Here is a 26,112-nt window from a genome sequence, read left to right on the forward strand (position 1 = left end):
AATACGTCCGAAAAACCATGTAGTGAGAGCCTACGAACGATTTGCACCCAAAATAGTCGACTGGTACGATGTGGGGTGGCTGAAGCCCTAGAAATCGTCGTCGGTTAAACAGATTTTGCACGTAGATATAGATCATTGGTACGGAATGGGCGTTCTGATGATGACGACCGCCGACTGTTAAAATGCTGCAAAACGATTTAGTCCTGGTTACAGATGTTTTTGGTCTGTTTACGGCAGTGATCGGAAGCCCTTTTCGTCGATATATATTTGCCCTATATTTACCCTATATTTTCAATTGTCAATGACAACCCACTGTGACGTCACAATTAAATATTCGTGACGTCGTGGCTAAAAATACAGTAAAACATGTTTTAAACAAGGGCCTTGTTTTGAATATGTTTGTTTTAAATTGATTTTTGTTTTAAATGCAACCCTAGATATGCAATATGTTTTCTTTTAAGAAAAAAAAATAATGTCCTCTCTTTTTGCTATGAGTGTAAGCGTGACTTTGACTATAGAGCAACTTCTTCTGGAACCGCTACGGATGCTGTTAACTAAAAATAGGTCAACCAAACGAAAACTGTAGGTGGAAACCAAGATCCAGGTACCGACGCAGAAAGTTCAATTTCATCACTTCAATACCCCATAAGACTGCTATACAATGAAAAGATAGGAATATGGTGTCGAAACGACTCGGAATAGTCTTTGAAATTAAATGCCCACCTGGCCTATAGGCGATGTAAAAAGGAGACATGCACACTGAATGAAAAGTAAAAGAAGATGGCATAAAACAGGGGATCTCAAACGTTTTGCACCGCGACCCAAATGTGAGTTTTATTGGCATCTCGCGAGTCGCGACCCAAAGCCTAGCATATGAAAATATATGCATTTTTAATGTTAGATACTACGTTTTATGGACATGTATGAAATATAAAAGGTCGACATAATCAGTTGTTCAAAACGCAGATCTATGAAACACGTGTGACGCCGGTGTTTTCGAATTGGGGTAAATTGTTCTCTTCGGTGAGTCGCATTTGCGCTGAAGGGCTCGGATTGCAAGGACCATTTCGTCGACCGGACATATCAATATCGAGGGTTTTATCGCCGCCGATCTTTTTTGCACCGCACTTGGCCAAAACGTATGTTGGCCAAAACTTCGTGTCTTCCTGTGTTCTGGTGCGGAGAGGGTCAGCCCAGAAATGCCTGTGTCTAATAGTCTCGCATCCGCAGCATATTGCCACCCCTAGACTGAAGCATCCAAACGGTCTACGACGGCGTTAAGCGATACCAGGAATTTACCGTTCTTGACCAATTGCGAATACGGTTAGAATTATTTCTTTGAATTATGCGCATTTAAAAAACTATGGGGTGCCGAAGTTATGGCCCCTTTCTCCCTCTTCCATATCCGAGTATTACCCGCGCAAGTTAGAGCTTTCCAAAGAAGCCAATGTCAGACAAATCTTATTCATGATATCCAGGACCGTGACAGCAGCACCCCAAACCCCCCAATTGGGGGGAGGCGAGCCCGAAGGTTCCATACTGTTACCGAGAATGCTATTACAGAGATGGACATTACCAAGAATGCTATTACCGAGAATGAACATTACCGAGAACGGACATTACCGAGAATGGACATTACCGAGAACGGACATTACCGAGAATGGACATTACCGAGAATGGCCAATGCCAAGAATCTAGCTTAATGTAACGTACATTGTCGAGAAATTTATACCTGAGAATCGATACCGAATGTGGCAACGCCGTGATTCACACACACGACATGGTCATATGCATAACATGCCCGCATTGCATATATTGCATTCTCGGTGTTGTCCATTCTCGGTGGTGTCCATTCTCGGTAATGTCCATTCTCGGTATTGTTCATTCTCGGTAATGTCCATTCTCGGTATTGTCCTTCTCGGTAATAGCATTCTCGGTAATAGCATTCTCGGTATTGACCGGACACCGAGCCCGAAGGAGGCCCAAAATCATTTCGTGAATTAGCATAAATTATAGGTTTTTTTGAAAATTTATGCAGCTTTAAAGGATAAATTTTCGCGCTACGCGCGATTCAATGTTACCAAATGTCTGGGTTATTGGGTACTCTCCTCCCAAAAAGAATAATTACCCATTTCGGTGTCGTCCGTTACCGCGACACGACACACCAAGACATATACAGTTTTAGGCCATGTAGCATGCGACTCCAAGAAGTGTGCCGGAACGATCGGCTGCGAGAAAACCTGGGCCGAAAAGGACTGCCCATTGGGCTCGAAAGTCATGTGACTTGTGGTTCGCCGGGGCCCAACATTTATCTTAGATAGCCGCTTCCTGTGTTAATTTGCGATATTGGTCTGTTTTCAATTCGTATTTTTTGTCTCAGTGAGGTCGTTTGAAGTACACTTCTGGGTTCTATGTTATCTTCGTAGACTTTTTTGCTAGTTTCAGGACTTATAGATACTATAACTAGGTAGGTTTATGTTGTTTTGCAGCCGCGCAAAATGCCAGGGTGTAACGTGCCAATTTGTTATAATGAATGAGAAAACAATTCGGAGTAGTCTTTCCATCGACTTCTGAATTGCCAGAAAACGACAGGAAAGTGACTGAAATTTATAATCGAGTCTTTACAGCAGGACAGCCGCATGTGATAACTTCGTTGGCCTCTAAATTATAGCGTCTGGTACAGGCATCGCATGATTTGCCTGTTATCTCTACTTGTGCTATTGTTATGTCATACTGGCTTAAGAGTGACAGCGTGACATTGAATAACTTTGAATCTGTACAATTGGCCAAGAACAGACTCGAACAGACGTAATTGCTTAGCGCTAATACTAAAACATCAGAAGATGTGTGCCGAGTTATCAAAAGATACCACAGGCCTGAATCACGTGAAATTGGAGCCATTACATAACAGATTCCACAGCACACATCAATTGCATTAGTTTGTGAAATAGTTCATCGTCACCGACGTTGCGTATTCGATTGTTCGCGCCCGTGTTGGTGAATAGTTGATATTGAAGCGAGACGGCGGAATCGCTAATTAACCGCTGGACTCGATGATAAGCTTACGGGTAGCCTACTTAAACGCGTAAATGCGTCAACACGATGAAGCTTGTCCCATCCATGTATTATGCTGGACAGTTAGTGATTTACGCACGTACTTAATGGTATTAAATTGATGCTAACTTGGTAAATTTGAAACAATTTTCAACCCTCTCTTTTTATTCAATTTCAAACCCCTCCCTTTTTCCTCTGGCCACCCCATGTAAAAATATAATTCGGCGCCTATGTCAGTCACTATGCTCATACTATATAGGAACCCCTGGTATAAAACGACAGTTGACAAAAAGAGGTGGATCGTAAAATATGGCAACCATATTATACTGGCAAGTATGTCGCTTAATTTCACAGTTAGAATTCAACGAAGTTTGTTTAGCACTTTTCGAACGGCCACGCGACTTTCAATGAATTTGATATCATGCTTGATTTGGAATTGAGGTAGTGAATGGCGATGGCTGGATACAGGATGCGGATTCGAACACATTTCAAGCTCAATCAGCATCAATGAATACTAGTCCGTCCTCGAGATTACCGGACCACGACCTGACCCATCGATCTCGCCTTCCGTGACATGCCATCTCATTTTTGTCGCTTGCTTTTTTATGCCATCTTCTTTTACTTTTCATTCAGTGTTCAATAGGGCTGTTCAAAAATAACTTTTTCCCGGATTCCAGCCATTTACTGATTAAATTGTCAGGTTACTCTAAAAACGCTGCACACCAAATTTGGTTCAATTCTAACAAGTAGAAGCGGAGTTACTCAAATAACTCCGCTTATTTGGGATAATCCGAGAATTATTAACAAAAAACTCAAAATAAATCTGGTTCTACTAATTGGAATTGAGTCAAATTTGTTTTGCATCGTCTTTGAAGACAGCTCAACAATGTCATGGGGTTGACAGAAAAATTTGATTTTTTTTTTCAATTTTCCCTAATAATTTTTTTTTAAATTGGATCTGCGGAGTCCCGCTGTTTGTATTCATCAATACAAACGCTATCTGTTAGTATGGCGGAGATATGTGAGTGAATCACATTCGAGCGAGCTGTGATGCAACAAAGTTTAGGTGAAAAGTCTCCGAACTCCGAAGATTTCATATGTAACTATTGTCCGAAAGGAGTTGTAGGGTACTGTACAAAACTTGCAATCTTGCGACGTACACACAAATCGGACCATGAACTATATATTGATGCACGATGGAGAAAATGTGCACCATAGCATATTTCTAAATCAATTTAAAATGTGATGTTTTAGTTCTCTAATTAACGGACAAGAGATATAAAATCCTACAATATTTGCCGGACCGGTAGCAAATTCGCCACGGACCGACGGGTGAGAATAACCACTGATCTAGGCTTCACCATCATGATTTCTCTCCTCCATGTTATCCCTCGATGTTGAGCGCCGAGCGGGAAAGCCGCGGATACCAGTTTCCCAGTCCTTTGTCATAACCGACCGTTGATGAGTACACGACCTACCTATCCAGAAGCTCGACGTGACACCGCATCACCATTACGCTCGGCCGAAAGGCAACCTGACGAAGCCTCGCGATCTATGCGTCCAGATTAACAATCGACATAATGAGCAACCCTGGTGACGTGGTGTTCGTCTGTTCTAAAATCCAACCAGATGTGAATTTCAGTGAGTGGCTTGTTAATTATTATTCCACACTTACGCGAAATGTATGTCCATCGGTTAACCGTCCATCACGTTAGGTCGGTTTTTATTTTACAAGCAGTGACCAAAGCATTCTGTCCACCAAGAAAGGCTCTTGGGCCAACACTCGCACACTTTACGACCAGGGTTGCAAAAATTCTGGTACTTCTAGGCCTTGCTATCTTCAGCAGCGTCCTTCTCATCCTCGCCCCATACCGAGAAATAGGCGGACAGGAACACCACATGGACAACAAAAAGGCTTACGACTGTGCGGCACGTATGTTGTGAATGTATTTCGGCATGTTCAATAAGCACCACGCTCAAACACTTGAAAATCATTACGAAAATAATAGAGGCATAAGAAAAATGAATGGACGAATAAGCGTGTATTGTATAATGTGTCAGCAAGCATTTACAAACTGTCTACGAGAAAATATTGCCGTTAGCCAGCGTGGCAACACTCTTCTCCAACGACTCATAGATTCAGTTGCCGAAAGCAATACTAGGATATCGTTAAATTTTGCAATTCCCACTTTTAACTAATAATGCTTCAAAATAAGAGACATATTTCAGGATTCTATACAGCTTCGGATTACACTATATCAGCATATACCTCATTTATCACAGGACAAAGATTTCGATACTCCTGCCTGCACCCTATTGAACTTATTATGGCTTGCAAGGTAATAAATAGCTAGTGCATAATCGTGGAAGTGTGTAGAAGTACTAATACGGGTGAAACAAACAGCCAGCAAATCGACACGGCATAAACATTTTGAAAGTGGGAGGAAAATCTGATGATGCTGGGCACTGTAATTTGAGTATTAATTTTTACGATCCAAGTTGGATGGTGATAGATGATGTTTTCGAGTACTGAAAACTAGTTTGAGGATACTCCTGTCATAATACACAGAAGCCGGCATGTTATGATCGTGGAATTACAGCTCGTCTTAAATTAGTGAAAGCAGATTCGAAAAAAACTCCTCTGAACTCATGATTTGTGAAATCATAATATTAATTCATTTTAACTTGTATCGTCACATTCTCTTTCATCGCCGTCATACTGGTAATGCAACACCCTCGGATTTTGAATACGATGATTCCGCAAACTTTTTTGTTCCTGGGGAGTGGCGGCGGAATCGAAAACGCCGTTAGTTGGTGAAACAGTGTACACGGGGTTGAACGGCGACGAAGTAGGGCTGACTGAGTCCAGGCGATATCTGAGTTGCTCGTTGTGTTGGCGTAGTTTGGTCAACGTGTTTTGTTCCTCCGAGAACGACCGCTGTAGTTTGTTGCATTCGGCTGATAGCTGCCTGCAATCGAGAGATTTGCTAGTTGGTTAAAATGGATGGCATTGTCACGATGATAACTAGGACCACACATCCAGAAAAAGTCATGTAGTCAGCGTTGGCAATTGACTAACATTTCTACTAAATTACACGTAGAACTGGTGATTTCCAAGAAATGTCAAAATACCGAAAATGTGGTAAAAATTGTGTGGCTGAGAAGTAATTGGAGTAAGAAATTTTATAAAGTAGATTTGATCGAGGCTGCTTTCAGAATTGCACATGACAAGTGACACTACAAATAGGTACAGCTTTACAGAATAAATTTAGTAAAAGTGATACGGTGGTTATTTTTCCTGGTTGGAATGACAATTTCTCATAACAGTGATGAGAACCTATTCCAAAATTAATTTTACGCCTCACAAAATCCAAAGTGTAAGATGCAAGTACTTTTGCCCAAAATATAATAATTAGAAGTGCAGTTAGTCCAAAAAAAATTATTCACTAGCGCGAGTACTAGGCAAAACCTCTTTAGTACTCCGAATTTTGTTTGTTTTGAGCTTTTTGGCGACCCTCACCTGATGAGAACAATAGCCGGTGATTTCGAATGAAATTTACAAAACCTAATTAGATTGATGGCCTGCATGGTATGATCATCGAATTCGTGATTTGAATCATCATTGTTTTTAATGGCTACAGTGAAGTTCCTTTGTTAATATTATTCAGAAAATGCTTGTTTCAACGCCATGAAAAAGGTCGCTACGAGTGGAAAAATGGTAATATGAATGAGTTAAGGTTTTGTATGTATCAGGGTTCTAATGACATACGGCCAGAAACAGTCAGGACTGAGGAAAATTACGATATTATGAATGGGAGCCATTCTATATCACGCCAGCAAATTTGAGAAATCTGGGTTGAACTCAAACCTGAACAGTGAACAGAATGACTTGGACCAGGACTCGAGTCACAACACTATGACTCAGACTCGACCATCTACTCACTGACTTGGACTCGACTTGAGTTGAGTCAAAACTATAAAAGTGAGATTGACTTGCGACTTGGTTACAACCCTGACATGTGGTCTATAAATGAATTGTGCAGTGTATATTTGTTTTGTGCTACTGGCATATTCTTTACTTTTTGGACCTTTGGTGGCATCAAATGGATTTCTTTATTACGGCCACGGCTATTGAAATTGACTTGAAATTATATTATCGAGTAAAAACTAGTCTCAGACTTGGAACGAACCAAATAGAACAGATTTCGAGCCCAACAATATCTCCGGATAAACAAAGAGCTGAAATTCTACCTTGTTTCTTCCGTTTTCTCCTGCAATCGCGACGATAAATCCTCATTCTGCTGCGACAGCTGGTCCACTCTGTTCTCTAACAACAGCGCGCTGTCACGTTGAGACGACAGTTCCGAGCACTTGAAAAACAAGAGTCACAAATCAAGCGAATTGTTTGTGACAAAAAGTAAAAAAAAATTACTTTGATTTGCAATTTGTGGATAGCGTCATTCTTCATTTCCAAGACCGACGTCATGCTTTCCACTTCCGACCGGGCATTGACGTAAGGCTTCATTTGCTCCTGAGAAAAAATAGTCACAATGACATTTGCGAACTGCACTAAATGCAATTGCGACTTTTCAACAACAAAGGAAGTATCATCAGGGTTGTAACCAAGTCCCAAGGCTCCGAGTCCCAAGTCAATCTAACTTTTTATAGTTTTGACTCGAGTCAAGTCGAGTCATTTTCAATTCATCACCGAGTCAAGTCCGAGTCCAAGTCATTGTGTTGACTGGTCAGTTTCCAGTTAAAGTCTTGTTAAACCCCCTTTACATAACTCTGTTTAGTGATATCGAATGGTTCGTATTTATAATCACTTATTTTCCTCACTTTTAGCAGTTTCTGGTCGTATTTTCAAGTGCCAGTACAAATAGACGAAATCCCAATAGTGTGGTTACTTTACTATTCTTCGAAATTACATTGAAATATCAGTCTTGGCCGTCTGAGTCTCGAGTCATATGACTTGGTTCGGGTCATGCGCGATGACTCGAGTCCAAGTCGAGTCAATGCGCAGATTGACTCGAATCGAGTCGAGTCATTTCCGTATTTTGAGAAAATGACTCGAGTCAAGTCGAGTCACCAGAAAATCGCGACTCGAGTCATTACAACCCTGATCACCACTGACGAGTGTCAGGCGAGAATATCCGGGTTCATTTCAATTCGAATTCACAATTCAATTGTATAGCTACGGTAGCTCCACTCTCCGAGACTATCAAAGACATCGTACGACTGCAATTCTCGTCGTTTCGCGTGAACGCCAATTATTTTCACCTCAAGTTGCGCGGCCACGGCCGATTCAATTCCGTCACGTAGCGCTTGACACTCGTTTTCGCAGCGTTCCTGAATTTCCGCCACCGTCGCTTCGTATTCCGTTTTTCTCTCCTCCAATTCAACTTCTAACTGATTTATTTTACAGCGATGTTCTCGTCGCACGTTTTCGATCTCCGACTCCAGCTCCACAACGCGACTCTGGTAATCAGCGCGATCGCGTTGCTCCAGCGCTAGTTTATCGGCGTATTGCTGCGACTGTTGACGTTCCGCGGATAAAACCGTTTCCAGTTCTCTCACTTGCTTCGAGAGAAGAGCTGAAAAGGGCAATTGGCTAAAAGTAATGACAGGTCCCAATTTTCAAAACAGGGATTTGATATAGTGATCAAAATAAGCGGGCATAGCAGCAAACTCGGCCAGCTAGAAAATTTTAAGCATTTTCAAAATAGAATTACAGATTAGCAGTAGAGATACACCATTCGTACAAATTGGATTACCAGGTTTTGACTCTAATCAGTCTAATTTGCCACCAAGAATTATCTACTTGTCCAAGTATGCATAATATTCATCGTCTGACAAGTATTCAAGTACCTTAAGAGCCAATTTGATCGAGGGGACATATACTAATGAGGGGCGCACTACAAATGACACTGCAAATAGGTACAATATTCAAAAATATCCGTGGTACGGTTTTTTTTTAGGTTGTTCCTACGACAATTTCACTAAAAGATTGATAAGTTAGAAAAAGTTAAAAAGTTTCCGTGTGAAGTAGCAGTAGTCTAATACCATAACCACTTAAGTGGTGCGAGTAGCCAAATCTAATTGAGCACCCCAAAAAAGTACAAGTACTTCACTACTGATCAGTTCTACTTATTTCAGCCTTCCACGGGGCCGATCAAGTCCAGACACATTTTACTGCAAATCACAAATTAGGATAGGCAACAATTTGCTGAAGTCAATAAATTAATAACAACTAATAATAACAAAATAAGATACACACATCTCGCAGTCTCCTGCCTCTCAACCACATGCTTCAAACTTGCGATTTCCCGTGACAGCCGTGGCGCAGAAAAGCCGTCCAACTTTAACAAAATTACGTGATGTCGTTCAACACTATATCGCACAGCCTTACGTCATCAACTCACAGTGTTGACCACGTGATCCAGGAGAACGGCTAAAGCCACGTGGCAATTGGGATCGACCGATGGCTTCTTGGCTTCGCGATTTGGCCCTGCAAGACAAAAACGCCATCGATAACTTGTAAGGCAAGGAAGAATATAGATAACACAATTTCAAGCCTGAATGTATGAGCAATCCCAGATACTGATTCAAAACATTGCACAATCCTAGGTATAGAAATGTGCGAATCGCGGTATTTCCTGTTACTATATCTAATGCCGAAATCCGCGTACGAAAAGAACTTGTTCGGGGCTTGCGTGCATCAATGGCCTCTTGACGTTGATAATTTTCAATCATGCCTCGACAATACATTGACGATTGCTACAAAGCAGGGTTTCAAACCATTTTCCCATCGTGGCCCCCTTTGAAAATTATGAAAAATCATTGGGAACCAGTTTTTAAATTTTTTTTCGAAAACTCGGAAATGTTATTTTAATTAAAAAACTGATTTAGTAACTGACAGTTAGAATGATGAAACGATATAAATACAGCACACAATAAGCATGATAGTACATTAATCAGTTGATATATATTTAGTTAATATGATGGAAAGAGACTGCAAATGCAAGATCAACCAGTAGATTATTGCCAGGGTTGTAACCAAGTCACAAGTCAATCTCACTTTTACGGTTTTGACTCAAGTCAAGTCGAGTCATTTTCAATTCACCACCGAGTCAATTCCAAGTCAGCGAGCAGAGAGTCGAGTCCTACCCGTAGTGTAATGACTCGAGTCCGAGTCCAATTCATTGTTTTGACTGCTTGGTCTCCAGTTAAAGTATTGTTAAACCCCTATTTTATAACTCTGTTTGGTGATATCAAATGGTCCGTACTTATAATATACTAATTTTCCTCACTTTTAGCAGTTTCTGGTCGCATTTTCAAGTGCCAGTACCAATGGACGAAATCCCAACAGTGTGGTAACTTTGCTATTCTTCGAAATGACAATGAAATGTCGGTCTTGGCAGTCGGAGTCTCGAGTCATATGACTTGGTTCGAGTCATGCGCAATGACTCAAGTCCAAGCCGAGTCAATACACAGATTGAGTCACGTCGAGTCATTTCCGTATTATGAGAAAATGACTCGAGTCAAGTCGAGTCATCAAAAAATCGTGACTCAAGTCGAGTCATGACTCGAGTCATTACAACCCTGATTAGTGCTACACCAGTGTTTTTGTTGCATTTTAATTTATTTCATTTGTTACCATGACGGAGGTGAAGAACAGTTTATAAGCTCGAAGTCACACAAATACTCGAAGCGAGTGCAGTTTCCAGAAAAACACTTACTCAGATTCCCTTCCGTTGGGACCCGCGTCGCTTGCTTTGTTTCGTCTGATTTTTGAGATTGCACCGAGGAGATTTGCGGAGTGTTGGCATTCTTCTTGCACGGCCGAGAATACGTTTTTGGACCTAAACGAACAAAACCGTGTTCGTATGTTTGCTAGTCACTCCCCATTGAGTGAACGCGAAGTTTGCCTCCACATATGGAGTTAGTTACAGTGGGAATAGCTAAACGATAGTACAGACGATTAATTTTAATTGACACTTGGAAGAGTTAGCTATTTTTCTTGAAAATAAAAATTTCCATTACGACTTGCTCTACAATGTCGTTACTGTACCGTAAGCTGATAGATTACAGAAATTACAAAAAGTAGAACTAATTTACAAGTATGGAAGGCAGTAAAAAATGGAGTATTCCTGGCCTACTTTTGCCCCAAAAAATGAAAACTGTCCAGTACTAGTGGAAGTAATCTAAAATTATAACCCCTTTTCAGTGAGTAGTGCAGGTAGGCTAAACTAACCATAGCAATCCAAAGAAGTAAGAAGCACTTCGTTAATGACCACTCGATTTTAACAACCGTGTCTTTTTCAAATCCTATATGAACACTCAAATTAGCGCACATACTCCCAAAGTAACATTGCAGCGATGTAAGGATTATCAGCGCACTTGAATACCCGAAACAGGACACGTACCTCTCAAGCCCGAGTTATCATGAGAAACCTGCGGCCGCGTGCGTGCGGATGTAGTCGCTTTACGAGCAGTGCTCAGATTGCCTGCGATCTTCGCAGATGATCCTGCAAACGGATATGTGATATATAAATGATGATATATTTGATGTACATGATGTATGAAACGTATTTACGAGTAGAATAGAATCCATATTCCATAACGATAAATTTTACGACACAATTATAAAAATCACCACAATATTCCAGTGCATTTCAATATGAATATATTATTCAATTGTAAATTGAACTTCTGTACCGCCCAGAGCCTCTTCAAATAATAATAGAAGAGTGAACAAACTGGCTACACGGTGATATCGCAATAAGATGACCAAAGAGATTTCGAATCATAGCTGGAACATTTATTTCCCAAATTAGACTAGAATTAGAGTTGTAGCTGCACAGTATTTTCTAAATTAGATTAGAATTAGAATCATAACTACAACATTTATATCCAAATTAGATTAGAATTACAATGATAGCTACACAGTTTTTTTCCAAATTAGATTAGAATTAGAATGATAGCTGCAACATTTATATCCAAATTAGATTAGAATTACAATGATAGCTACACAGTTTTTTCCAAATTAGATTAGAATTAGAATGATAGCTACAACATGTATATCCAAATTAGATTAGAATTACAATGATAGCTACACAGTTTTTTCCAAATTAGATTAGAATTAGAATGATTGCTGCAACATTTATATCCGAATTTGACTAGAACTAGAATGATAGCCACAACAATTATTTTCCAAATTAAGACGAGAATCAGAATTATAGTTGCAGTTTTTCCAAATTATATTATAATTAGAAATACCGGTACTGAATTTGCCGAAACTTGGAAATTTGAATTGAGCTCAGCAAGACAATACAAAATGTATGCACACATTGTTTGGCTTGTTTCGCACTATACAGTTCTACTGTGGCATTTACGGTAATCTAGAAACAAGACTTTAATGAGATTGAGCACAGAAACATTTCAAAATTGGATTAGAATCAGTGCAAAGAAATATTTCACACATTACATCAGAATTAAGTTACCGGAAATTTACTCAAATTAGTGTAATTAGAGAAGCAGAATTATCTAGGTGTCCAAACCTGACACTCACCGGCACGTTTTGGGCTTTCTTGCGCTTTTCGTTTAGCCGGCGTTACCGAACGCTCTAGCTGCCCACTGTCTTCCTGCTTTGCTGGACCGGCAGCTTTTAAAGTACGAGATTTAGCCGAGGCGGGCAGCTTGGTAGTTGTACGGGGTGGCAGTAGCGATTTTCGCGCTGCGGCTCCGGAGCTCGGTCTCTTGAAAACCCCGATTTTGCTTCCCGAATCCGCGCTGGACGGTCTGGCTTGTGGAGATTGAGCCTGGCGAAAAATGAATAGATAAATTCTAGACGTCACGTCACTGGTAACTGGTAGGCCTGGGCAGAATCGAGTGTTCAAGTATCATTATGATGCCACAACAGTATGAATGACGTGGAATGTTCAAATATGTACCTTTTATCTCAAAGAATAAAATGCCAGCTCTATGTCACAATAACCAGGATTTGCAATGACTCGCGTCATGACTCTACTCGAGTCAATTTGTGTATTGACTAGGACGGCCAAGAGAGACTAGGACTTCACTCGGTGGTGAATTGAAAATGACTGGCCCTGACTCGAGTCAAAACTACAAAAGTGAGATTGACTTGTGACTTGGAACCTCGTGACTTGGTTACAACCCTGACAACAACTATAATTTGGTCTTATTTTGACCGCGCCTATCAAATTGCACATTTTGACAAGGCTGTGAGTTGTTAACAACTTCATTGACATGTATAGATTTGTATCACCGGTATTTATTTTGGTTTGTATGCTACAATACGGTCAATCGAGGTTTACAGTCTTCCGCAGAGGACAATAACATTGAACTCATAATTCTCGTTGATAAACTAACGTTCAGTGACAATGATAGTATAATTTCTATACTGGGAAAATAATCTCCCACGACTCGACTCGAATCATTACAATTAATACCTGTATTCTCGATATAGCGGCGGTGTTCATTCTGGGCTGGGACAGCTTCGAAGTCTTTCTAGACTCGTCCCGCTTCGGTATTCCACTTCTCACTTTTGGCTGCAAAGAATTTTTGGAAATGAAATATATATTTGTTACGAAAATCAACAATCAAAATGTGACGGATTACCAGAACTGTCATCATGCATCCGTGGAGTGTCCTGTGCTTATAACTGAATGTGGGACTGTTAACCTAAATCCATATAACGAACTGTGTATATGATCTGTTTATCATTCAGGAATTAGCATCATAACTTGAGCAATCTAATGTAATAAATAGAACCTGCCCCATATCGAATTTTTGAGCTGATACCAAGAAAAGAGATATCTTGCACCTTCGCCGATAAACCTGATATATTCGAAAGATATGGTTTCCAGATTGAGGTGCGTTTCCAAAGCTTCAGGGGATTTATTTACAGCTTCACAGCCATTGCTATTCTTGGACATGAAATAAACTAAAAAGGCTGCATCTGAACTCCTGTACACTAAAAGAGATATGTCAAAATTCCCACTGTAGTAGTCACAGATTATATTTCTGTGACCCGTACTACCATGTTATGACATTACGTGCTATTTTTTACTTCTAATTTGTTTCAAATTGTCATACCCGGTAGCTTGCTTGATATTATTTGGCAAACCGATATATAATTTACGACAAAGAAAAAACGTATCAATTGCTACAATCTCTATAGTCACAAAATTGTATCCGAGCTAATGCTGATGACTCAAATCAAATATAGACACACTGTTCTGATCAATCTTCTCCAAAACAAGGACGCCATTCTGAAACTGTCGAAAATGCACCTCTTAAACTTGAATCTCTAGCCGAATCGTGAAAGCGAAATGTCAAGGAATTTCAAACCAAAAAAATGCTCAATGAATAATGCATTAGCGAGTGCGGCACTGCACAAGACTTTCCCATTCAACTAATCCTATCAAATGAAGAATCCCGCAAGAACATTCGCCCGATCAATAACTCGCAATATTGAAGGTGACCAAAACATCTCATAAATCCTACCCAACTTACAAGAATATAATCCGACATGTTATATTTAACTGTGCACGTACTGTCATCCACTACCAGTTAATCATCTGTCACACACATAGATACATAGAAAAACATTAATTCATACTGATCACGTCATAATGTTAGAAATATTTTAAATCAATGAACATTGAAAATACTGATTGATTGAGTTGATATCAGACTCGGAAGATTAGAATTAGAGCTACATTACACTACACAGTATTTTCCAAATTAGACTAGAATTAGATTATAGCTACAGAGGTTTTCCATGCTAACAAGAGATGCACGGGAGCTATTACAGAACAATACCAAATTTAAAACTGTGTATCTTAGAGAGTGCATAATCTCAAAGACGTCTTAATGACAGTCAATACACTGGAAAGGAATCATCAACTTTTTCTGTTATATTTGATATAGCTTAGAAAAACAAAATATATTACAAATACAATCCTTTACTGAGAGGGATGGTCAATACCAACAACACACCACAACAACCGCCTCCTAGCAACATAGTTTTGACAATACACAAGAGAAATGGGCTAGCGCACCACAATACAATAGTAGAGTGTTTGCTATTATATAATATTAGTATGGAATTTACCACTCAAGTTCTCGAGTGTGATATATATCGTTCCTTCACCTGACATCACAATAGCCTAATAACTTTCCAGCAGGTGGGTATGAAGATAATCTAGTAAAGCAACATAAGTGCACCAACTTGGCTGATTTCCTCATATCTTTTCATGGCTTAACCTCAGTATTGGCAGTTACAATAAAATAAGGCAGACAGCCTGTTTAGCAGCACATGGAAAATTCTCAATAAACCAGTTAAGTGAACCGACAGATTGAAATACGATATGTTTCACGAATCTCGTCACAACAATAGCGCTCATGAAATGTAAATAAATTCTACGATGACAGGTATAATGAAGTCATAACAAAGGTGAGGCCGGTTTCAACTGAAAGGGCAAAGGTTCGTCTGAGAATCATAATTATTCTGACACTGCAACTATCGAATGAAAAATGTGACTTGTTACACATAGGTATACAATATCTCAACCTTAAAACGGAAAAATTCGACAAACACTACCCCAGAAAATTGTCCGCTAAAGATTAGATTAGAACGAGAACTATAGCTATACATTTTTTCCCAAATTACACTGACTCATAGCTACACAGATTTCACCAAATTGGATTACAATTACGGAAATGTATGTATACAACAAGCTTGGCCCCGTTTCGCACTATACAGTTCCAGCAGCCAGGTAAACCAGAAATTGGATTAGAATTAAAATTAGAGCAGAGAAACAATTCACAAATTGGATTAGAATTTGATAACCCGCATTTCATTCTAATTGGTTCAAATAGAGCTAATTAGTTTTCCAAGTCTTAGCGCTACATCTATATCTGACATTCCTAAACATAATCAACCATGAAAATATAACGATATACATCCAATTTTTTACAACACACTTCTGTAAGCCACACTTCGCAGACTGCCGCATTCCAGAGAATGAATGGTGCATGTCACTAATAGATGGACTTGACAACTCCATTTAGCATAGAAACCATTACAGATCAAAGTAGCCAAGCTATTCAACTCCAGACAAATTGCACAATAATATACCAGCAACAAAAAACGGCATGTTGTGAAATCAAACATATGAAAACCAGGCAGAGGTTCTGAACTTACTTGTGGAATACTCCTCAAAGGCTTCCTCTCAGTTGTCTTAGTTGTCGAGTCCCCATTATTAGATTCTGGCTTAGTACTTGATTCCATAGGATCAGACATGGTGCCTGCAGACGATTTACAAGCAGATAATATAATTCTACACATTACAGTACAAAAACACAGCATTAACTCTGCATACTGAACTATTCTATTAGCTACAAGCGGTTCACTATTCCATGAAACATAACACAATATACCAGCACTAAATTTGAACATAAAGTATTTACATAACAAACATTCCAGCTTGTACCGTAGGATTAAATTCATATAACATGTAAGTCTGCGACACAATACGGTAAATCCCAAATTCAAAAGCTGCACTGCAGTACGTAGTCTCTATTGAAAGCTAGTTAAGCAATCATTGATAGACGGACCCATTCCCGTTCATGTGAAGCGTGAGCTTAAGGTTTATCAACAACAAACACGGTTTCAAGTATCTTAAAATATGTTATCAACTTTATAAGTGGACTTCCGTCAAGAGATGACCTACTTCTGACATGAAAGAGTTATCTAAAAGTAGGCTAAGACTTTGAATTTAGACAGACAAAAAGACAATTTAATAAATCCATACCATTAGCATATTGGCCTTACGGAACTCTATACAATTAGACATTGGACATACAGAAAGCTTCCACTACGTATGGTGACTTGAAAAGAAGATCAATCTCATTATTAGTTCCTTGGCACTTTAATATGCTGCCATAACCAGAACTGCTAATACATTAACCAAAAATGATCAACAATCCTGATAACTGCCAAAGATCATTGAATAAATATTACTGAATATTACTCAAAAAATATTAATCAATTAACTGGTATAGTTGAGAACATTGAACCATGGTCCTGAAACCTGATTTTCTGATTTAAATGGTACCTAATACAATTCGTAATTCTATAATATATTTAATGTGTATTGAAGTTAATTCAAGCTATTTTAAATCCGAATTGAAAATTTCATGCCGGTGACATAATATTTTGTGAAACGATTGTTGATATGCAATGTTCTTTCCAATTCTCTACTAGTTGTTGACGATTACCCCTGACGAGTGTTAGGGGACAATATCCGGGTTCGCATTGATCAATACGAATATACTATCCAATTGTATATTGAAGTTCTGTACCTTCACGAAGCTCTTAAAATTCTACATCTATAGGATCTTTCACAAACTACTTGTATGGGGACAACGTTAATGGTGAAATAGTATAACATGTAATTTCTTACCTAGTTCTGAGGATTTTGACCCAAAAGTGGATAGCGCTGTATCCGTGAGCACTGACATGTTTTCCTGCAGCTCTTTTGCACTCTCTAATGAACTTTCAATCACCAGAAAATCTTTGTGCGACTGGATAGTGCTCTCCATTCCAAACGTCCGGTTACCAAAGCCTAATCAGAAGACGTCATACAGTCTTAATTAAGCGGACTTAGAATATGTTTTCAGGATGTAAAAGTAATATATTACATTTTTTCAAACCGCTACCACTACTAACAGCCAGCTGCACTTGGGATGATAGAGCATAGGACACTAAGATTCTCACTAGGTGTCGCTAAAGGGAACAAGATAGGAACTAGGCCATATCGACTAGGATCGTAATTCATAACTTGAAAAAGCCAGAATCGGGTGGCATCTGATGGCAATGCCAAATAGAATAGAGAGGAAGGCTGCGCATTAGAGATATTTCTATTTTGTAAAAGAAGATATGGCAAAGAATGAAATAACCACACGAGACATCACGAAAAGGAGCATATAGAGGAGATTTATCTGCTGCGGGAACGTAGACGGAGATGTCAAGAAATGAAAAGTAAACAAACCTCTTTCCGAGCTCTTGGCATCAAATGTTGCATGGTGACTGCCAGAAACGCCAACCACCGACATCTCTTTGGTCTGCGCATCCAGTTCCACAGCAAACGTATGATTAGCTGTAAATAAAATGGGACATTTCCAATTGTTTTTAAATGCTACGAACTACGGTAAACTAATCGACCAATAGTATCTAAGACAGTTGTTCTTAACCTTTGCCAAACTAGTTAATCTGCAAGCGTTCAGGGAACCCCAAATTTTCGCCAAGTCGCAAAACCAAAAATCTACCATATTACACATTACCATAGAATGCTGCTGCACAAAATGAACTGTGCATCAAAAACAGTGTTAATATGTAAGAACCATTAAAACCATGGTCACGCAAATCAGTGCGTGTTCATCTGTATGAGTCGGTTTTGTGTCTTCACCTCGACAGGGGTTCATTTAAACTGTACTTAAGAGCTCCTGTTGGCTTACCATATTTTGAGATCTGAAAAAGGGGACATGTTTTACGAGTTACAAAAGATATAATAGCATACGAGAAAACGGGTAAAAATATTATTGTGTTGACTAAAAGAAAAAAAGGCCATTTTATGACTCGATCCTACCTCTTGCCACTTCATTGTTGCTTCAGGTCAATCCCCAAATTGAATGGACCTCTTGGGTTGTTACGCGATATTCAATGATTAATTACGGGTTGGTAGAATAAAATTGTTTGACGAAACAAACCTCTTTCAGAGCTCTTGGCATCGAATGTTGCATGATGACTGCCCAAAGCACCATCCACAGCCATCGACAATTCTATGGTTTGAGCACTGCATTCTGCCGCGAACGTCTGATTAACTGAAAAAATAGAACTCCTTTAACTTTTAATCGTATTTTGACCTCTCGCCACTTCGTTGTTAAATCAAAGTTCAATGAATTTTTCAACTAGTTTCACGATATTCAACGCTTTAATAATCGCCGATCAGTACAGTGGTTCTCAACCTTTTTGTCTTCGCGGACCTTTTCGGACCGTCACGGACCCCCCACGAAGTATTAGTTCTTGCAAATTATCTTGCAATTGTCATATGTCAGGTGCAGATGACAACTGTACAGGCTTAGTGATAAACAGCAAAAAAAATGTCCTCTCTTGAAAATAAGATCTTACTATTTCATGTAGAAAATGGGTAGACTTCTATTATTTCAAAGCGAATTCTGCAACTGCATTTCCTGAAATACGTGGTCGTGACTTGAAAGTCGGCGCCTTCAATATGATATGAACGAGTGCCGAAAATCCATTTCCACAAATATAGGTGGTGGAGAATGTAATAATAACGCGCAACGCTTCCGACGACACATTTGGGTATGATCGCAACTAATATGGCACCAAAATTGACAAAAATTTTTTAATGAACATATAACGTCATGCCTGGTTATTTCTATCTAGCAGATTACCTTGAAGTTATTATGGAAAAAGGGTCGAGTGTATCACAGGAGAAAATGGATTTTTGTAAACATTTCGAAGTCACCTTGACTGACCTTACTCACCCAACTTTTTTCCACAATCCCCAACAAAACATCTCTAAACAGCAAAATGTTTGTATAAGTAGGCTACTGGCAATTTAGCAATTAAAATGAGTCTGCACAGTAGGATATTTCATCTCAGACGGCCATTCTATTGATGTGCGCTCTGGAGTTTTAGTATTAATGAAGCGAAACTGCCTCGTTCTTTTCCGAATTGAAAAAAATACAAATTAGGTTATCAACTATTTTGAGGCTTCGCGGTCCCCCTGAAAATGCTTCGAGGACCCCCCCGGTTGAGAACCACTGGATTAGTAGATATAATATAAGATTGTGTAAGTAAACAAACCTCTTTCAGAGTTCTGGGCATCGAATGTTACTTGACGACTGTCCAAAACGCCATCAACAGCCATTGTCACGTTTTTGGCGGCTGTACTGCGTTCTAGAGCAAACGTCTGATTAGCTAAAAATATAAGGGCTCGTTAGAAAGAAATAACACTGAACAATAATAATATTAAAAACACACTCTTACTGCGGAAATTATTCGGCAATTGGGTTTGTACCAAAAGTTAAAAGCAACTCACTAGTTGACTTCAAATCGAATGTAGCGTTTCGTATATCTGGAGGTAAATCGCTGTTGCCGACTTGAAAGGTGTTGTTTGCGCAGGCTTCCAGAGCTATAGACCGTAAACTGGTGTTGGGAGTCTGTAGTTTTTCGAAAGTTTCATTCCCTGTAGAAATTCACATTAGCCAATTGTGGCACGCAACCAAAATCTTATCAAACTCCTATCTCCAACCCAACATTGAACAATACCTGATACTGTGGGCATTTCATGTTAATCTTAGGGGGTTTAATAATTTAGGAGCCATACTTGTATTCGCTAGATGGCGTATGGTTGACGAAACCTGCTGGTCTGGTCTAAGGGAATATTCTGGATATAGCTGTGATTGGGTACAGTTTGTCAATAGTAATTGGCCCAACGGACGTTCCCCCACTGTATCTACCGATCTTGTTGGGACGATATCTTATTCGTGCTACTATTGTGTCTTATTATATTTGGATATAAGGAAATTCGATCAATTGGAACTTCAAGCAATATACTGTTTTCTACCGTACTTCAAGATCGCGTATATTTACATCGGGAAACTAATAGGACTTTGCGGCGCTGTCAGTTGAAGGGAAGACAGCTTACACAGAATCATATATGCAGTTCAGCGACCGCAACAATACCTGATATCATAATTACTTGTGCATGACACACTGAATTTGGAATACATGTGCTTTATATGTTGGGATACCGGAAACCGGGGTAACTTTGGACTTAAGGGTAACTTTGGACACTAAGCAGTAAAAGATTTAAATGGTTATTTATGGAAAAGGGTTGCTGCTGGAGGTCCAATTCTTTTTCATGTGGCATCAGTACCACAAGTAGTCTCAATAGAAGGTGGATTCGTTTCACTACACGATAAACTTGACCCAACATTGATAAATTAATGGCGGCCCGGGCTCATATTCTTCAAAATTAATGGTCATTAAACTTCTTACAACCAAACATAGATAGCATGTGATTCACAGATTAAAAACTTGGCAGCAGATACCTCTGAGCAGGCTTAATCCATGGCAAAAATCTCAGTGGGCTCACCCTTAGATCGATACAGGAAAATGTGATGTCCAAAGTTACCCCGTCAAATTTTATCAGAACGGGGTAACTTTGGACAGTGGAAAATGTGATATTTAGAGCTCTGGAAAGTGGCTGCTTCATCTGTGTCAAAGTGTATGGTCAACTATATTCCTTATTACCGGCCAGATGGCTTTTTAAAATGGAATGAGAAGGTTAATAAATTAGGAGTTCGCCAAAATATGAAAAAATGGGTAGGCAATGAGCTCAGAGATTGCAATCGGGTGTAAGCTACTTCAAAAATTTATCACATACTCCTAAAGATGCGCCAGCTGAATATGGGACATCGTAAATTATGACAAATATGTCCATCAGAGGACATAGGAAAGGGAAAGTGTATCTTTTAAAGAACAGTAATATATTTGAAATCTGAAATAAATCACGGTAACATGTTTAATGTTTGCTGTCGATTGCTGACACTGCCAGTGGGATACCCCTTATCACCATATGTTATTTATAAGTCCCAATTGGCGAAGGCATGAGAAAAATTGAGACAAGAGATGAATAAGAGGGCATTAGCCTTCATAAACTACCTAATTTTTTTTTTTGGGGGGGGGGTGGATTAGGTAAAAATCATGCAATAGGCCAGAAATATACTATTTTGTTTCAGTTTTAGCCACTGCTCTCATCAACTCTTATCAAATAAGCCTCATTTACGAGGTTTCATAAACAATTGAGTGTAAAGGCGTACAAAAACTACATTGTCCAAAGTTACCCCACATGCAGGGGTAACTTTGGACACGGATAATTTACAAAAATAAGGTACTTATTTATGACCATGAAGATTTTGGATTAGGTAATTCTAATCTTTGCTCCATGACCCGAAAAAACACAAAACATGCCTCCCCTACACCCTAGCATTTCCGAGATACAAAGCGGAATTGTTGAAAATTGTCCAAAGTTACCCCGGTTTACGGTAGCAAATTTGAATATTCTTTATAGCCCGAGTACTGCAAGTACTGGATATCCATCATCACAGACCTCATCTTTGATACATTTATATCAAGTGTTGTGCATAGGTGGCACATTTTCCAAATGATTGATTAGGATATCTCAAATGTGAAGTACCAATGTGATTGGTTAGCAGCACTATCAAAGAGTAAGATTGCTATTCAAGTTGAATTATAACATCAAAGATTTTGGGGCACTCGAGTATAATCAAACGGGACAAAAGACATATCTTAAACCACCTAAAAGTTTTGTATCATTTGATTCAATTTCTTGGTTTGAATAAATTCCATGAAAAGATGACACAGAACGATCTTTCCCAGATCTGCACACCTCAATTGACTAACAGGCTGCATAGCAGAAATATCATAAAAGGAGGAAATATATTACCGAAATTGATCACTCTATTAGATCCGCTTCCGTTGGATGATACTGACACAATCCTCTGTCCGTGGAATGGTGTAGAAGCGGCATAAATACCTTTCAAAAGAAATAACTTTCAATCGAAGTGATAGCAGTGGACAAATATTTAACATTGGTAAGTGAACTAAGAATATTTGTGTTATAATTGTCACGCTGATTTCATAAGAAATAACTTCTCACAGAAACCATATAACTGGTAATAGGTAATTTTGCTAGGCTACAATATGAACTAGGAATAGGATGGATATAACTATCATGCAGAGAAAGATACAGTGCAGACGGTTATGTGAGCCGTTCCACTTAAGAATGGAATGGACAATACCTTCAAATCGGTAACTCATCCCCCATCAGAAGGATGAATTAGTAATATGATGCACTGCCCAGTACGTAAATCTTTCGACAGTTTTTATCTTTAGATATAAATCATGATGATATGCTGTGGCTTACCTCTACTGATTGGAGACTCATTGCAGCTCTTAAAAGGTAGGTTAATTTTCTTTGACTGTGGTGTTTGGAACTGAGGAGATGATATCTGGAAAGTCATGTTATCCAAGTAAAATAGGATAAATCAATTGATTATAGGCAAATCTGGTAAATTTTCGGTTATTCTGATGACTGCTATGATGATTACCAAGCATATGCTTCGTCAATCAGTCAGCATCTGAGCGAAAACCTTGCCTGTGCACAGCACTATGATGACAATATGTTCACTGTCATTGCGCGTGGTAGGTCTGCGTTTCATTTATAAGTGTTGGAGTCTACTATTATTCAGTTGAGCAAACCTATTTTATGCAGACAGAAAGATTTCCTCTATAACCTACAAATTTCTCATTAGTGCGTGTTGTTCCGTGCGTGTAATTGTTTATTTACAAATTGTGCTGCTACTATAGTACCGTATGTCCGAATACTTCGTAGTTTGTTATTGTTGCCATTGATACGATGCGAATTTCATGGTCTGTGATTTTGATTGTTGCGTCATACTTTGCCTTTTTGGTTTTGCTTTTAAATCTGTTTAAATCCCTTTAGTGTGCCGATAACTCTTGAAAAGAGGCACCCGAAAAGTCTTCGAGTTTAATAAATATACTGCTGCAATGGATGTTGTATTGGAAGATGTTTAAACTTGGTTTAAATGGTGAATACGTAACAAATATTGATAACCATCAAAATCATTTCAAGGTTTACTACCAAGAACAGAAACTGTTGTACAACAGTGTTGGGATTACTTGTGACGCGCACATTGCTCAAACGACTTGGCCTCAAAATATTTGATGACTTGAAATTGACTCGAACTTTGAAAATTCGAGATGACTCGACACGAATCACTTTGAAAACTGACGTGATTGCGACTTGAAAAATTTGAAAATCCCTTGTTGCAGACTTGAACGACTGTTGCATCATATAACACAATATATAACCAATCATATCAACACTGAATTATCTGATATTGATGTTAATGTGAGAGACAATGCATTTAATTAAATTCTAGGTTCCAACTTCAACTCGGGATAGCCATGAACAATTGACTTATTTCGGTAACTGAAAACGGGTAGCACAGCAACGGTTGAGAACCATGGCTCTGAGTTTACGATTAATTCAAATAATTTGCATATCTTAAAACAAATTAAAACCAACTAATAACAGAAATCATACCAAGCCTTCTTCAATCGCCGTCGGTTTCTTGGCTGCAGAGCCTGAGCTACCAGGCTGAGGTGATTCATTTTCGTCTGAAAAGACACCCTGCAAATACAAGAGATTCGTGGTCAATAGCATTGTAACATCACAGTAAAGATTCTAGAAAATGAGGTTATGTAGGCTGATGCGTTTTTAATAAGAGCTGTGAAGAAGTTGGAGCATGACATCACGATGTAATATAGTCCATCTTATTCTTGATAATCGATTACAAGTGAAAATCAGATGTCACAGTCACAGACGCTAAGAGCTATAAGAAGACTCGTCATTAGAGGCAATATTGTGAAAGATATCTGACTCAAAGAGTCTCTTGGGGCTACATATCTTCAATATACCAATGAATAACCGTCGGTGTTCTTTTCAATTCATCGCTAGTGGCTGACGATTATCCCTAACAAGTGTATTATTGAATTATATCTGACTTACCGCACACGATGGTAATCTCGCATCCCATAACCAATTGACATGCGATTCTTTAGCCTTTTCATACAGAGTTTCGAAATCACCATCTTCCATTTTGACCCCTGGAGTGAAAATAACATTTTGCATTAAGTAAGTGACGTAATTACGATGTAAGAGACAGCGTACCAGAAGCTACTGCAGGGCAGGTGTTCGAAAACCTGCGTTTGCCGCCGCCCGGTCTGTCGCATTGGCTGAAGGTTGTAAACAACAGTATGCCGGTTCACTGCTTTACATATCGTTTTCGCCAACCGAGATATGCCTCACATTTCATTGCTTGTATATTTTATGCAGCTTTATTTTTAAATTTCAATAAATGTGCACCAATGTATATATATCATTGATGTACCCTGTGCAATTTAGCAATTTTTAGCATTTTTCCGGTATGAATATTTCAGCGTAACAGATCATAGCAGATGCTGCAATTTTCCTGCGCACTGTTTTCCAACCCTTTTGGTCCGGTACACGTCTTCGATCGATGACAAGATATCATTTTCATCGCTAATCATTACATTTTATCCCATATTCCTTTCCGTCCAGCGTACATGCCTCTCATTTACGTTGCCTAGGCCCAGGTTGGTGTCTGATTTCAAAGACAACTCCAAGTCGGTTCGACACCTTCCTTTCTTTCTATTGTATCGCAGTCTTGCGGTGTTCTCAAATAATGTGTCGGTCTTACGGTGGCAAATAAGCCCAGAAAGGGTCTGATGAAGGACGTACTCAAACAAGCAAATGAAAAAAGCAAAGAATAGCGTCTAAAGAAAAGACAGCAGAATGAAAATCAAAATACAGTCCATCCTCAAGATTACCGGACCACGACTGACCTATCGATCTCGCTTCCCATGACATGCCGCCCTATTTCTTGTCGCTTTCTTTTTCTATACTGTATTCTTTACTTTCATTCAGTGTGCATGCCTCCTTTTTTACTACGCCTAGGCCAAGGTGGGTGTCCGATTCCATTGACAAATCCAAGTCGCTTCGACATCTTCCTGTCTATTCATTGTATCGCATTTTTTGTGGTGTATTGAACTGATAAAATTGCTAATAAACCAATGATGAATGATGATGAAACCGAACACTTCTACATCGGGCACTAGACCGAGGAGGGGGGACGAGGACGGACCGTAACTTGTCGTTTCATGATCCTCATATCTGTCCATTACATTGCATTGGATCTTTTGTATCGCGTTGTACATATACAAGCAATTACTACTAAATAAATACAGTCCATCCTCAAGATTACCGGACCACGACTGACCTATCGATCTCGCTTCCCATGACATGCCGC

The 26,112-nt window shown here is 39.2% G+C and overlaps 1 protein-coding gene across 2 annotated transcripts; it reads right to left on the reverse strand.

Annotated features, from left to right (window-relative positions):
* Positions 1-4,979: 4,979 nt before the first annotated feature.
* On the reverse strand, positions 4,980-25,169 carry LOC145450395 (uncharacterized). 2 transcript variants are annotated; one of them, XM_080328921.1, is made up of 21 exons: positions 24,954-25,169; positions 24,792-24,889; positions 24,327-24,413; positions 23,124-23,208; positions 22,644-22,733; positions 20,211-20,357; positions 19,976-20,068; positions 18,853-18,966; positions 18,135-18,242; positions 17,547-17,708; positions 16,286-16,389; positions 13,527-13,625; positions 12,626-12,875; positions 11,481-11,582; positions 10,794-10,916; positions 9,477-9,562; positions 9,332-9,413; positions 8,335-8,648; positions 7,487-7,585; positions 7,306-7,424; positions 4,980-6,023 (listed from the first exon to the last, which is right to left on the reverse strand). In XM_080328921.1, the coding sequence occupies exons 2-21, from the start codon at positions 24,879-24,881 to the stop codon at positions 5,735-5,737; spliced, it is 2,643 nt and encodes an 880-aa protein (XP_080185047.1). In that variant the 5' UTR covers positions 24,882-24,889; positions 24,954-25,169; the 3' UTR covers positions 4,980-5,734. The 2 variants fall into 2 exon arrangements, with proteins under 2 accessions (XP_080185047.1, XP_080185046.1); XM_080328920.1 differs by having other exon boundaries at positions 19,976-20,089; positions 24,954-25,168.
* Between the last annotated feature and the right edge of the window lie 943 nt (positions 25,170-26,112).

The sequence above is a fragment of the Botryllus schlosseri genome, chromosome 11, assembly GCF_051294905.1.
Source record: "Botryllus schlosseri isolate E-star chromosome 11, Bs_hap1, whole genome shotgun sequence".
Lineage (NCBI taxonomy): Eukaryota > Metazoa > Chordata > Ascidiacea > Stolidobranchia > Styelidae > Botryllus > Botryllus schlosseri.

Excerpts from the sequence above, each read along its gene's own strand:
- LOC145450395 (XM_080328920.1), bottom strand. The coding sequence starts at position 24,881 with ATGGAAGATGGTGATTTCGAAACTCTGTATGAAAAGGCTAAAGAATCG. Across the intron at positions 24,414-24,791 it reads CGAGATTACCATCGTGTGCG|GGTGTCTTTTCAGACGAAAA; the intron begins GTAAGTCAGATA and ends TTGTATTTGCAG. Across the intron at positions 17,709-18,134 it reads TGCCAAGAGCTCGGAAAGAG|GCTTTGGTAACCGGACGTTT; the intron begins GTTTGTTTACTT and ends TCTTCTGATTAG.